This window comes from Helobdella robusta (assembly GCF_000326865.2).
Source record: "Helobdella robusta unplaced genomic scaffold HELROscaffold_14, whole genome shotgun sequence".
Classification (NCBI taxonomy): domain Eukaryota; kingdom Metazoa; phylum Annelida; class Clitellata; order Rhynchobdellida; family Glossiphoniidae; genus Helobdella; species Helobdella robusta.
The window spans coordinates 135,712-150,711 of NW_008703782.1; the positions used below are offsets into that span (position 1 = coordinate 135,712).

Here is a 15,000-nt window from a genome sequence, read left to right on the forward strand (position 1 = left end):
TTTCACTGAACCTACGCCGCTGTTCGATCATCCTAATCACCTGTGACTGCATGCTGAAATCCAGGGCCATCCGTCTGTAACGCGTTCTTAACTTACCTACTAATTACAATTATCCCTAGCTTACTCAAATTACAAAACTCAAAAGCTCAATTCGATCGCCATTCGGCACCGGCCCCACAATCTACATTGCCTTGGGTTCCAATTTAATAATAATAATGTAAAATTTAATTAAAAATTACAATTACAATTACATCGCTCCAATCATTACATTATTGCAATTAGCTACCTATTGTATTAGATTACTCTCAGCCTTATTAAATAATAAATTTAAGTAATGTGTTATGAAAGTAAAATTGCGCTCAACTAATATAATGAGTGTATGTATTTACATACGCATGTGTGTTGTGTTTAAAACGCATGTGTGTGTGTGTGTGTTGCAAGTGCAAGAAAGTAAAGAAGAAAGAGATAGAAACTTATGCTGCCTGCCTATTCAACCGCATTAATGTTCTGTGTTTCCTACCTATCCTAACTACAATTAAAATTATCCCTATCTAACTTACCTAACAAATCTTAATGTAATGCGTGTGTGTGTGTGTATTTGTGTTGAATAATGCATTTCAAAAATAATAATATTGGTAAAATAAACGAATAAATCTAGAAATAATGAGTAACAATATAAATAACGAAACTTAACTAAAATACAATTGTGTTGATTGTTGTGTTTGATTGCTGTTGTTGGTGTTGTGTTGAACAAACAACAAACAATACATATTACAATACAATACAAATAAACAAGAACGCAAGAAAGAAAGAATAGAGTTCCTAACTTACCTATGTTCACTAAATTAACTCACCTACCTATGTTCAATAAGCTCAACTTACGAATTAATCCTACCTATTTGTACGGTTACGAAGAAAAAAATAAAGAGAAGAGAAAATAACATCAAGCATACAAAACAACGAATGTATGTGTGTATGTGCGTATGTTTGTGTGTGTATAACCGTATAACAATAATAATATCAGTAATATACACGAATAAATCTAGTAATAATATGCAACAATATGAATAACGAATACGTCTTAACTAAAATAAGATATAACAAACTAAACGTAGCAAACAAAACAATGTATGTATGTATATGTATGTATGTGTGTGTATGTATGTATGTACGTATGTATGTACGTACGTTCGCAATATCCGTAAAATAAAGGAATAAATCTAGAAATAAAAAGTACTAATAAAAATAACGAATACGTTTAGAAATAAAAAAAAATAACTAAAATAAGATATAACGAAACTCAAAGTAAAACCCCACATAACCGCGCAATAAATAAAACCCTATATAATGAACGTAAGAAAATGAGATCAGACGCCCCCGACCATGTGCCGAGGGACGTCTGAATAAATAAATAGTTAATTAAATAAATAAATTAATTAATTAATCAATTAATAAAATAGAAATCTATATGATAAATGTAAAAAAATGAGACCAGACGCCCCCGACCATGTGCCGCGGGACATCTGATCTGACTTCTGCGTTTTTTTGGCTCCTATTTATACCATTCTCATCCATACATTCTCAACATTTCAATCATTCGTATTAATGAAAGATTATTTGATGCATACAAAACACTATCATACATGCTTAACGACAATATACTAACTAGAATAAAACAAGAATGAAAGTTAGAAGCGTCGTCCTAGCTTTCTGACTGGCTGGTTTGATTTGAATACCGGAAAACGTACACACGCAATTAGTAATATTTTTTATTTAATTATTAAATAAATTTATTATTTAAAAAATTGTTTTAAATACTTGTATTCGTGTGTACTGTACATGATTGTAGTTATGAATTTCAAATTTACTTGCCACCGCTTTAAACTTACTTGAACAGTTTTGAAACTTATATACGTATGTATACATGTAAATGTTTGTGTATATGTCAATATATATTCATTCATTCGTTCGTTAATTCATTCATTCGTATGTATGTATGTTTGTTTGAATGTTTGTTTGTTTGTTTGTTTGTTTGGTTGGCTGGCTGGCTGGCTGGCTGGTTGGTTGGTTGGTTGGTTGGTTGGTTGGTTGGTTGGTTGATTGATTGGTTGGTTGTTTGGTTGGTTGGTTGGTTGGTTGGTTCGTTCGTTCGTTCGTTCGTTGGTGTATGTGTGTGTGTGTTTGGTGTGTGTGTGTGTGTGTGTGTGCAAGCTGGTGTTGCTGGTGTACTTGAAACCGCTCCTTTCTTACTTAACTATTTAAAAAAAATTTCGTTTGTGTGTGCGTGTGTTTATGTGTATTTGTTAATTTTTTTGGTGGCTATTTTGGCACATTATTTGTTTGTTTGTTTGCTTGTTCGTTCGTTTGTTTGTTTGTTGATTTATTCATTCATTTGTTTGAATATTAAATTTGCACATAATATTTGAAAAATTTTGATAAGTATCGAATATGCTGATTAACTCTAACAATAGAACGATTTCAATGGCTCTATCATGCAGTTAAAAATTGTTCTCACATTTCATTTAAATTATCAAGATAAACAATTTTTTTTGAAGTTTAATAAAATGATAATTCTTCTAAACAATGACAAAAGAATTATTAAAAAAGGATTGACACTTTGTTGAGAAATCGTTAGCGGAAATGACGTCATTCTACTAGTAAAAAATGTTGAAATGTACCATAGTGAATTAGCCGGTATAATTATTACATTCGACACTTATAAAATAAATTCTACCAAATGATATATGCACAGAAAGCTAAATAAATAAAGTGATAAATAGATATGTGTAGTTATTAAATACGTTTTCATTTATGCATTTAAATTATACAATTAAAGTGAAGTAAGGTGTGTGGTGTCAAATTATTTTGAATTCTCTCGGAATAATTTCATTTGAACCGCGCGCGTACATACACTTGTAACATTGATTTCTGTTGGTTTTATAAGGAAGTTATATAATAAATATATATATGAAGTATTTAGAATCCATGTATAAAAATAATTACTAAGATTATATGTTTAGATGAAAAGAAATTTAGCAGCCAATCAATCAGAATGCTTCGAAGTTTGAGTAGCTCTGTTGTCAAGAATGTATATTAGTGTATTACATAAAATCAAAAATCAATATCATTAAATCAATAAACTTTTTCCAGATGTGAATGATTGAATTGATTGTAAGTATAATTTATAAAAATATAAATTTAATTATATTAAAGAAATGAAATATAAAAAAGACATATTTTTATTTTTCAATTGTCAAGTGGAAAAGGAGTGATCTCGATTAAATTTGAATTCATTCAACTAGCTAAACGTATACACATTTCCGAACCTTCCCATCAGGAAGTCAGTAGGCGGTCGTTGAATTTAGTATAGTATATTCATTTTAGTATAGTTAATATACTGTTGTTAAGCACCTATAATAATGTTTCCTATACATTAAATAAAGTTTTTTAATGATGTCAATGAATGAAATGATAAGAATATATGAATGGAACTGGTATAAAAAGGAGCCGAAAATGCGTTGAAATCCGACCGGGCGCTTTAGGGCCTTAGCGTCTGGTCCATTTTTTTATTTTATCTTTTTTATTTATTATTTCTAGATTTGTTCGTTTATTTTATTCGTTACTTATTATTTCTAGATTTGTTCGTTTATTTTGTTCGTTACTTATTATTTCTAGATTTATTCGTTTATATTGTTATTATTATTGCGCGGTTTTACACACACACAAACACACATACATACACACATACACACACATACATACACACATACATTCGTTGTTTTGTTTGCTTGATGTTTTAATCTCTTCTCTTTACTTTTTTCTTCGTAACCGTACAAATAGGTAGGATTAACTCGTAAGTTGAGCTTATTGAATATAGGTAGGTGAGTTAATTTAGTGAACATAGGTAAGTTAGGAGCTCCTTTCTTTCTTTCTTACATTCTAGTTTAGTTGTATTGTATTGTAATATGTATTGTTTGTTGTTTGTTCAACACAACACCAACAACAGCAATCAAACACAACAATCAACACAATATTCATTTCGTTACATTTTGATTAAGTTTTGTTTTATCTTATTTTAGTTAAGTTGCTTATTATTTCTAGACTTATTCGTTTGTTTTTAGAGTTTTTACATGCATGCATACATATACACACAAACAATCATACATACACACATACATACATACATACACACACACATTCGTTGTTTTGTTTGCTTGATGTTTTATCCTCTTCTCTTTGTTTTTTCTTCGTAATTGTACAAATAGGTAGGATTAATTCGTAAGTTGAGCTTATTGAACATAGGTGGGTGAGTTAATTTAGTGAACATAGGTAAGTTAGGGACTCTATTCTTTCTTTCTTATTTTCTAGTTTCTTTGTATTGTATTGTATTGTTTGCTGTTTGTTCAACACAACACCAACAACAGCAATCAAACACAACAATCAACACATTATTTTTTAGTTAAGTTTAGTTAAGTTATCTATTATTTCTAGAATTCGTTACTTATTATTTCTAGGCACTGTCGTTTTATTATCAACCCCCTCATGAACGGCTGCCTTGACGCGGCGAGGGGGCTTCTCACTAAATGCCGTTCAAACTAGTGCTTCTACTTCTTCTTCGCTTGTTTGTATTCCTAAGAATGCGATTCTTTATCTTTTTCTTAGATGCATTTTTAGCGCAAATACTCTCAAACATAGGTTACATTAGAATCTGTACATACGCACATGTATGTTTAACATACACAAACGTACAATCAACATACAAATACATACGTACATACATACGTGTAATACAAACGAGCATTTATTAGCGGTTATGTTTCTTTCTCCAATCATTTCTTTGTTTCTAACTTTTTTATTAGTTTAGGTAGGAGTAAAATAGGTGATCTTTGGCTTAAGTTAAATAAAAGTTTTGAAAAAAATTGGCATCTTAACTTCGAATTTTTTTTCTCTTTTTCGTGTTACAAGTTAGTTTTTGTTTTGTTTGCACACACACTCGATACGCACGCGGTGAACAAAGCATTGCACGTTTACCTTTACACTCACACACACACACGCACACACCACACGCACACACATACACACACAAACACACACACACATGCATACGTGGTGTTAATTTGAGATGAATTATTAAAGAGACGACAATCAATAGTTGCATAGTATAGAACAAGTGTAAATTAGACGAGGCTTTCACCGTTATTAGTATAATATATCATACTATGTAATAATATATTTTATATTTTTTCTAATTCTCCCTCTCTCTTTTCATCTTTTTATCTTTAACTTTCTTTCAATAAAATTTTTCTCTAATTTCTATCTCTTTCTCTCTCTCTCTCTCTCTCTCTCTTCATCTATTTTTCTTTTTCTGTCACTCTCTTTTATAACTTCACATCTTTTTCCCACTCCCTCTTTCATTTTTTTCAGTATCAGTTTGGTATCAGTTTATGCTTCTTCAAGTCTTTTTTGTCATTTTTAATTGTTACACTTTCATTCACTCTTTCTCTCTCTCTTTTTATTATTGTGTCTCTTTCTTTTTTTAACTCTCTCTCTCTCTTTCTCTCTCCTTCTCTCTCCATCATTCCACACGCGCCAGTTTTTAATGTGCCCGTTCATTTTTATCGACCGTATAAATAGAAAATTGATGGAGCAGTGTAGTATATTAATTAAAAATTGTATGTATGTATGTATGTATATGTGTGTGTATGTATGCATGTGTGTGTGTGTGTGTGTGTGTGTATGTGTGTGTGTATGTGTGTGCGTATGTACGAATTAAATAATTTATCGTTTCATTAATGCATTATATTTGTCTGTCTGTCTACCTCTATATTAGACTGTCTAGTGAGTTTTCTTTATGATAATTATTGTAACAATATGTATGCACATATTGATAGAAAGAGAGAGAGAGAGAGAGAGAGAGAGAGAGATAAAATTGTATTCAGCTTTTTCATTTTAAAAAGCAATGTATAGAACATTGATTGTTTTATTAATAATTAATTAAACAAATAATTAATAAAAATAATAATAAAAGTAATAAAACAAATTAACTCATATACGATTAATTAATAACCGCTCAAAATTCGATAATCAGACATAATAATCCCAGCTGCCAGTCATCTGAGATTAGGCTCGAAGTAGCCAATAGGAACTCTGGTAATGTTCCACGTGACGTAATTAACATATTGTGGGTGGGACCATGGCGGTTCCAGAGACAAATCAACGTTGCCCTTGTATGATTGTTTGCAACTGTTTGTCCTGTCAACTTCAGCTGTGAAATTATGAATGAATGAATGAACGAACGAACGAACGAATGAATGAACAAATAGATAGATAGATAAATAAATAAAAAAAATGATTCAATAAAAAAGTTATAAATAACTAAAAACTAAACTAAAAACAAAAACAACAAAAATAAAAAATTTCTGAACAAAAAAAAACTCCTAACTATAACTCGTGGGAAACGAGATGGGCGTCCAGGCATTCTTAAAAGTATCCATCCAAATGTACAGTCTGTCACTGGACCCCCCTGTCAAGCACATCACAAATTCTTCGCCGGATTCGTCCGGATTTATCCGGACACGTAGTCTAATACGACCGTACGTAGCGTACCAAAGAACGCCAGAGCGATCGAAACATTTTTCGGATCTTGGGGAGAGCATTTCGACGAAGTTCATTGATTCTGGGGTGCTGTTTTGTTGTTGGTGGGTTTGTTTTTCTTTGGTTTTGTTGTTTATGTTTGTTTATTCTTAGTTATTGTTTGTTGTTTTAAATGTCTATGTTGTTGGTGGTGGTGGTTTGTCGTTGTTATTGTTGTTGTTCATGTTGCTGTTTTTTTTTGCTAGATGTTGTAGGTACATTTTTCTTATTGAAGATCACACACACACACACACAAACGAACACAAGCACACACACAAACATACACACACTCACACATACACAAGCACACACAAACACACACACACATGCAAACATACCTAACATGAACAATAGTACACGGATCATCTGGCAAAGGTGCCTCTTGAAACCTAAACATTTTCATCTCGCCAACATCGATCCAAACTGACAGACAGAAGACTATAGTCAATATCGTTAGCGCCATCTTGTCGAACGCTTAATATTGTCCTAATTTGAAAAAAAATACTTCAAATACTGAAATGCTAAAAAATTCTGAAGTACAGGAACGACTGATACACTGAAAAAATTTGTTGGTTGGGTTTAAACTAAATTATAGCTATATATAAATACATCTGTCTCTCTCTCTTTCTCTCTTTCTCTCTCTCTCTATATATGTATATATATATATATATATATGGAGAGAGAGAGAGAGAGTTTCTCAAGTATATAAGATAACTTAATGATAACAATAGGAGCATGTGTTAGGATTCCCAGCTGCTATCAGAGATAAAGTGTAATGAATGAATGAATGAATGAATGAATGAATAAATGAATCAATCAATCAATCAATCAACCAATCAATGAACGATTGAATCAATCAACCAACCAAATAATGAACGAATAAAAATGTAACATATGAATAGATAAATAACCCAATGTATACGCCTTCGCTCAACCTTATTTGCCAGCATAGACATATTCACTTCATTTTTGCTTATTGAAGTGCTTTAAACTTCTAGTTCTTTGGCGATTTTCCCGCCAAATTTTACCAAGACGAAAACAAAACTAAACCGTAAAAATTATATATTAATGTCAAGGATTAATATTTTAACAAATTAAAAAAAATTACGGTTATTGTTATTACTATTATTGTTATTATTATTATAATTTTTGCGAATTTTGAATTAGTAAGGCCTTTTATTATCAATGTTGACCATCATTGCTTAACTTGTTTATAGTTGATCGCGGTCAGCCATTTGGACGGGTGACCGTAAAATTTTAAAATACCATTCATTCTCCAGAGGGTACCAGAGAAAGGTAACTGTCGCGAAATTTTAAAAAGTTCGCACATGAAATTATTGTGGGAATTGAGTTTCTGGGATTGCTGAACCTCCCCCCGATTCAAATGTTGGACTGACAGAGTCCGTGGCATTCGTTGGGGATCTACTGTTTCTCAAAAAATCAGAGCTAATAGAAGTTACAGTAGCAGCTATTGTTCTATTCAGAAAGACATGTCGAATGATGAAAGGATTAAAAACAACAACGACGACAATAATAATAATAATAATAATAATAATAATAATAATAATAATAATAATAATAAGGGCGCTAATTGTAAGGTTCAAAGGTCAAACCCGAAAAAGAGAAAAATGATCGATCCCTATGAATACGCTGACGTTGAAGATGACGCTGATGGCTTTGGAAACACTAACAATACTACTACTACTACTGCTAATAATAATAATAATAATAATAATAATAATAATAAAACAAAGAAAAATAATTTCCCAGAAACCACAGCCCTTATTGATTCTCCCAGTATAATAATATTTGCCTCCCCGCCTCCATTTCGGATGGAAAGAAAAAATCGAAAACGGCAGAAACCAAAAAAACTGAATATTTGTAAAATTGGGAAAACAACAACATCAACAATAACAACATCAGCAGTAACAACAACATCAACAACAACTATTGCCATAACACCATCACCTCGTTTCACTGGTTTAAAACAATTGGATCCGACTTTTACCGAATTCGATAGTTACGAGTTGAACATAGTCTCGGACTCGCCATCGCTTCGACTCGACTACATATCGACTTTTTGGGAAGATTTGACCGAGACTCAGAAAAAAGCTGAGCTAGCCGATCAAAGACAGCTGAGAAAATTAATAGCTAACAACATGGCGGTAGTCGCAAGGATGAAGAAGAGAAGGCTGGCTAAGGAGAAAGCTAACGATGATGTTGATGATGATCAAAACAGTAATAATAATAACAATAAGAATAATAAGAACAATAAGAACAATAAGAATAATAAGAACAATAATAATGACATAAACAACATTGATAATGGCGATATTAATAATCAAAATCAACGCATTGTTAGCAACAGCTTTGACCTTAGAGAAAACACCAACACTGCAGAAAATATTACCACCAGCCACAACAACACGAACAATAATAAAAATGACGTCATCGTCGACAACAACCACAGCAACGCCACCAATAGCAGCTGTAGCATCGTCCAAGGCGTCAGAGTGAAGAAGATTAGCAGCCACATAAGCAGCAACAACAGCAGCAGTAGTAACAGCAGCGGTACTAACAACAACGACAACAAAAACATCAACAACAACAAAAATGTCAACATCAACATCGACAACATTTACAACAAAGTCAGCCCGAATATTTTTTCACTTACTAGGAAACCTTGCAATAAAAAACTCAATTGCTTCATAAAGACACCAGAAAATAACTTAGTAATAATAATAATTATCATTATTATTTATTATAATTATTAGTAGTTGTTGTTGTAGTAATAGTAGTTGTAGTAGTAGCAGCAATAGTAGTAGTAGTAGTATTTATTTTAAATTTTTCCTCTCTCTTAGGTTAAGCCGGCAACGCTCATGAGCTTTCGACATTCCCCAACCCCAAACGACGGTTTTGATGATGATACTTTCGGAAGTGGCGGCAATGGTAATGATGTTTTTGGAGGTGCTGATGGTGATGACGACGAAGATAGAGAGAATGAAATAATTGAAAAACTGCTTCTGGATGAAGAAGAGGAAGAAGGAATGAAAGATTGTGATAATGATGAGGAAGAAGACGATGTTGATAATGATGATAAAGACGATGATGAAGACGACGACGATGATGATAATGATAAACCCCAAAATTCCAAAAAGAAAAAAGTTCTATTTTTACAAGACAATGTTGTCGTTCGTTATTTCAAAAGTGATGATGATGATCTCGAAGACGACGATGATAATTATCATCATCACAACCAACATTATAATGCTGATGATGATGACGACGATGATGAGGATGATAAAGATACGGAAAGTTCCTTAAATACTACAGCTACTATACTTTAAACTATTACACACACACACACAAACAAACAAACAAACGCACACACAGATACACACACTCACACACACACATAACTCATAACTGAATAATATCGTTGTTATCGTAATAATTTCGTTTTGTTTCGTTATAATAAATTACAGTTATACAGTTACGATTCATACGAACTCGAATGCGATTCGGTATAATTACGGTTATAGATATGAAAAAACTCGATACAGTATACACATTATGTCGGTATAGTAACGGCTTGTACATACTAAAATACAAAACTTCGGTATAATTACATTGTATGGAATATACTCGATATATTCGTCAATTTAGAACCGGTTAGCACATACCAAAACAAAAATTATGGTATAGTTATAGATACGTATACAACATACTCAAATACCTCTGGCTATAGATACGGTAAGACACATAATACATATTCAAATACATACACTGTAACGCACATTTTAAATTATAGTCTATGGACTTTAAAATAAAATCCGGTATAATTTATATACACACACGATAACCGACCGAATACAAGTGTCGGTATAGTTTCGGTATTCGAACACACATAAAAAAGTGTAGTTTCGGAACCGACTCGATTTGATGGGGCGATTCATATGGCTGATATTTTACTCGATTGCTCTATAACTTGCCTCTGGAGTTCGATGATCCCTTTCGTCAAATGAAAATTAATTAGTATTAATTTCAATCATTTATTTTATTAATTCATCGTCATCATCAAATTAATCAAATGGAAATGAATTTGTATTAATTTCAATCATTTCAATCATTTTCATATTAATTCATCAAACACACACAGAGAGAGAGAGAGAGAGAAAGAGAGAGAGAGAGAAAGAAAGAGAGAGAGAAAGAGAGAGAGAAAGAGAGAGAGAGAGACAGACACACACACAGAACTAACTAAAAAAATTCAAGATGATTTGAGGCACGATGATGACAGTCTCGAATATGATGATGGCTGTCAGCATGTGCTTCAGGTAATGCTTAACAGACGTGCAAACGCATTTGAAATAGCCGACTTTGTTCACGCAACCACAATGCATCTCTTGGCATACAGACGTGTATTTACATTCGTCTATATCTTTTTGTTTGTATGTGTGTGTTTGTATGTGTGTGTTTGTGTGTGTGTATGTGTGTTTGAGTGTGTTTGTATGTGTGTGTGGTGTGTTTTAAGGTGTGTTTTATTTATTTATTTATCTGCTTATTCAATTAGTCATTCTTCTATATATCTAACCTTTCATTCATTCATTCATTCATTCATTCATTCATTCATTCATTCATTCATTCATTCATTCATTCATTCATTCATTCATTCATTCATTCATTCATTCATTCTTTCATTCATTCCATCAGTGTCGCTATTATCATCCCAAGCAATCAAACAAAAGAAACGCGCGTAATTAATTATAATTAATATTTCCATAATTGCATCAACTATAATTAATTAATTGATTAATTAATTAATTAATTAACCAATTAATTTAAAAAATAAATAACTCGTCACCATAGCATCGAGACCCGTTGTAATACAGGCCGAGCGGACAAACGCATTCGCTGAAATAATTTTTCGAAATCTCATTCCTCCTACAAAGTAGATTTTTAGGACAGCCTCCATTGTTATCCCTGCAGTCTGTGTGTGTGCGTGTGTGTCTGTGTGTGTGTGTGCGTGTGTGTATCTGTGTGTCTGTGCGTGTGTGAGTGTGTATGTGATACTGCTGATGCGTATTGTAGAAGAGATAAGTCAGATGTTGAAAGCATAAAAACAGCGGATACTACAAAAGACATACAAACATATCATACTAGTCGCATACAAACATATCATCCAAGTCACATGCAAATAATATACATATGATACAAACAACATATGAACGACATACAGAACCGTATGCAAAAAAGATACAAACCTCATACAAACTGGATAAAACATTCATGTATTCATCTAGTTTTCACTCCGCGAAACCAATATAGTACAAAAGATACAAAAAAATACAGAGAAAAGATACAAAAATACAAATAAAAGAAACAAAGAGATACAAACAAAAGATATAAACAAAAATATAAATATAAACAAAAAATATAAAAAGATACAGACGAAAGATACAAAAATACAAACAAAAGAAACAAAAAGATACAAACAAAAGATATAAACAAAAATATAAATAAAAACAAAAAATATAAAAAGATACAAACGAAAGATACAAAAATACAAACAAAAGATACAAAAAGATACAAACAAAAAGATACAAAAAAATACTTAAAAAAATGTATTCATTTACCTACTTCTTTCCTCACATGATGGTCCGGTCCAACCCCTTGCACAGCGTGCAGTCGAACACATCCTCATCTCCGTCAAGTTCGAAACGCAGTGAGGTCTGTTGCCCAGGAATGGATATCTGAAACGAACTTTTTTGGAAAAAAGTTGGATGGATGGATGGATGGATGGATGGATGGATGGATGGATGAACGAATGAATGAATGAAAGACTAAAATCAAATGACTAAATTAATGATTTTTAAAAAATAGTTAGATACTAGATTGATAGACAAATGGTCAGACAAGAAATGTAAATTGAAACCAGCAACAACAACAACAACAACGACAGCAACAACAACAACAGCAGTAACAACAACAACAGCAACAACAACAACAGTAACAACAACAACAGTAACAACAACAACAACATCAACATTCCCTAAAAAATAACATTGTTAACTTTCATATATGCTAAAAGCCATCGGACCACCACACGTCTCCTTAGAAGAGGCTGAACACGGAATCGAACAGGCTGTCAGTGAAGTTGGGGCGAAGTGTCGAAGATTTTGTCCACAAAAACATATATTCCCATCCTAATTATATTATTTTATAATATTTATATATTTATTTTTATTTATAATAATTATTTGCGTTTATAATTATTGATTTCTATCGCAAAAAGCTCAATAAGTTGCAATTGCAGTTACTCATTCATTCATTATTCATTCATTTATTCATTTGTTTGTTTATCAATTCATTCATTCATTCGTTTATCAATTCGTTAATTAATTCGTTCGTTCATTCATTCATTCATTCATTTATTCATTCATTCATTCAGAGTAATTAATTAAAAAAAATTCTTGATCCACCTAATATCCAATGAAAGTAATTCTTCCGTAGAACATTTTTCCAAACGTTTATTCATCCATTCATTCACTCATTCATACATTTGCTCATTCATTCACTCATTCATTCACTCACTCATTCATTCACTCACTCATTCATTAACATAATTAATTCACACTAATGGCCATTAGCAGTGATTCTTTCATTCCACACTTCTCCAGGCAGTTTTCATAGGAAAGGCCACCCTCCTGTCTTCCGGCCAAGAAATTTAAATCGCTCTTCACGAAACAGCCCAAGAATATTATATCTTTGTTCGCCATAATATCGACTGTTATATGTGATGATGATGATGGTGAGGCTGATGATGGTGATGATGTGGTTTCGTTATTGTTTTTTGTGTGGTTTGTTTGTTAGATGTTAATTTCTGTGATTATTTACGTCTTAGAGCTGAACAGTTTATTCATTTATTAATTAATTAATTCATTCATTCATTCATTCATTCACCCGCGTGAACGGCGAGCTGGTAAAAGGTAGCTGCTTTCCCGCCAAAAGATGTCTCGCACAATTTCGACGACACCCTCATATCGAACCTCTTGACGCAGTAGCAAGCGATTCCTTTCTAATTAACATAATTTATTCAATTAACACAATCTATTCAATTAACATAATCTATTCAATTAACATAATCTATTCAATTAACATAATCTATTCAATTAACATAATCTATTCAGTTAATGAATATGCAAATTCTAGCTGGCCCACCCTCGCGGCCGAAAAGGGCTGTTCGACTGATCGGCAGTGCGTGTAGCACTTGCCCATAGTTTTCTTCAACTGCAGCTTTTTCGGGGAGACCCTGAGGAAGCAACCCTGGTAGTTGTTTATGTGCGGCTCTAGGGAGTTTGAGTGAGTGAGTGAATGAATGAATGAATGAATGAATGAATGAATGAATAAATAAATGAATGGATGGATGAGTGAATGAATGAATCAATAAATGGATGGATGGATGGATGGATGAATGAATGAATGAATCAATCAATGAATCAATCAATCAGTCAATCATTCATTCATTCATTCAATCAATCAGTCAATCCATGAATTAATGAATGAACAGGGAATGAATCAACGAATGAGTAATAAATGAATGAAAAACATTCAATGTGGCTGGTAGGAGCCAATATTTTTAATTAAAAAATATTTTAAACTGCAAAACCGCAAAAAAAATATAAAAAAAAAACCTTTCCCGTAGGCCTCAATCTGCCTTATATCAAAACCGATAACCGGCCTATCAGTGCTCTTGACGACTATGAACCTATGTTCTGCAGAGGTCGAGCAGGGGATCACCATGGTGGTAAATGGGTCAAATATTCTCTTTTTCCAGAGCCCACAGACGTGAGAGGTCGAAACTAACCCTCTGGCAGGGTGGAAATCGTTGGACAGTTCGACGGTAAAAAAGCCGATACACGTCAGGCACTCTTTGTTACTGAAAACGACAACCTTGAGGACCACGTAGTGAAGATAAAGGTCAAGGACGAGCCAGCGGTAGTTGGAGCTGAAGTGTGTGGCTGTCTCTGCTATCAGCGTCCGGCCGTCTGTGATGTAGTTGAGGTAGGGCGAGTCGGTATTGTCGTTGACGTATGTTGGTCGGTCGCTTGCTATGTTCGTCCGCACTCTATGGCTTACGTTCTTCGACAGGACTGCAAATGGTTTCAGTTTTTTTTTTTTTTTTCAAATTTTTATAATTAGTTTTCAGAAATGTTCGATCGTTCGTTTCTTTTTATCGTTCGTTTCATTATTCGTTCGTTCGTTCATTCATTCATTAACTCATTACTTCATTCACACTTTAGTTCACTCATTAATTCATTCCTCCTTCATTCACTGGACTGTTATCACATACATATATTTCTGTTCTGT

The 15,000-nt window shown here is 32.8% G+C and overlaps 3 protein-coding genes across 3 annotated transcripts; 1 reads left to right on the top strand and 2 right to left on the bottom strand.

Moving 5' to 3' along the window:
- Positions 1-6,110: 6,110 nt before the first annotated feature.
- Positions 6,111-7,096, bottom strand: HELRODRAFT_168636 (hypothetical protein; the record flags this gene model as incomplete). The annotated part of the gene is made up of 3 exons (XM_009014497.1): positions 6,111-6,265; positions 6,443-6,684; positions 6,972-7,096. 3 exons carry the CDS (start codon positions 7,094-7,096, stop codon positions 6,111-6,113), a joined length of 522 nt encoding a protein of 173 aa, XP_009012745.1.
- A 1,027-nt stretch (positions 7,097-8,123) lies between these two features.
- HELRODRAFT_168637 (hypothetical protein) lies at positions 8,124-10,163 on the top strand (the record flags this gene model as incomplete). Its single annotated transcript, XM_009014498.1, has 3 exons — positions 8,124-9,281; positions 9,495-9,797; positions 10,119-10,163. The coding sequence occupies 3 exons, from the start codon at positions 8,124-8,126 to the stop codon at positions 10,161-10,163; spliced, it is 1,506 nt and encodes a 501-aa protein (XP_009012746.1).
- Positions 10,164-10,886: 723 nt separating this feature from the next.
- HELRODRAFT_168638 (hypothetical protein) lies at positions 10,887-11,921 on the bottom strand (the record flags this gene model as incomplete). The annotated part of the gene is made up of 3 exons (XM_009014499.1): positions 10,887-11,071; positions 11,488-11,620; positions 11,895-11,921. The coding sequence occupies 3 exons, from the start codon at positions 11,919-11,921 to the stop codon at positions 10,887-10,889; spliced, it is 345 nt and encodes a 114-aa protein (XP_009012747.1).
- Positions 11,922-15,000: the final 3,079 nt, after the last annotated feature.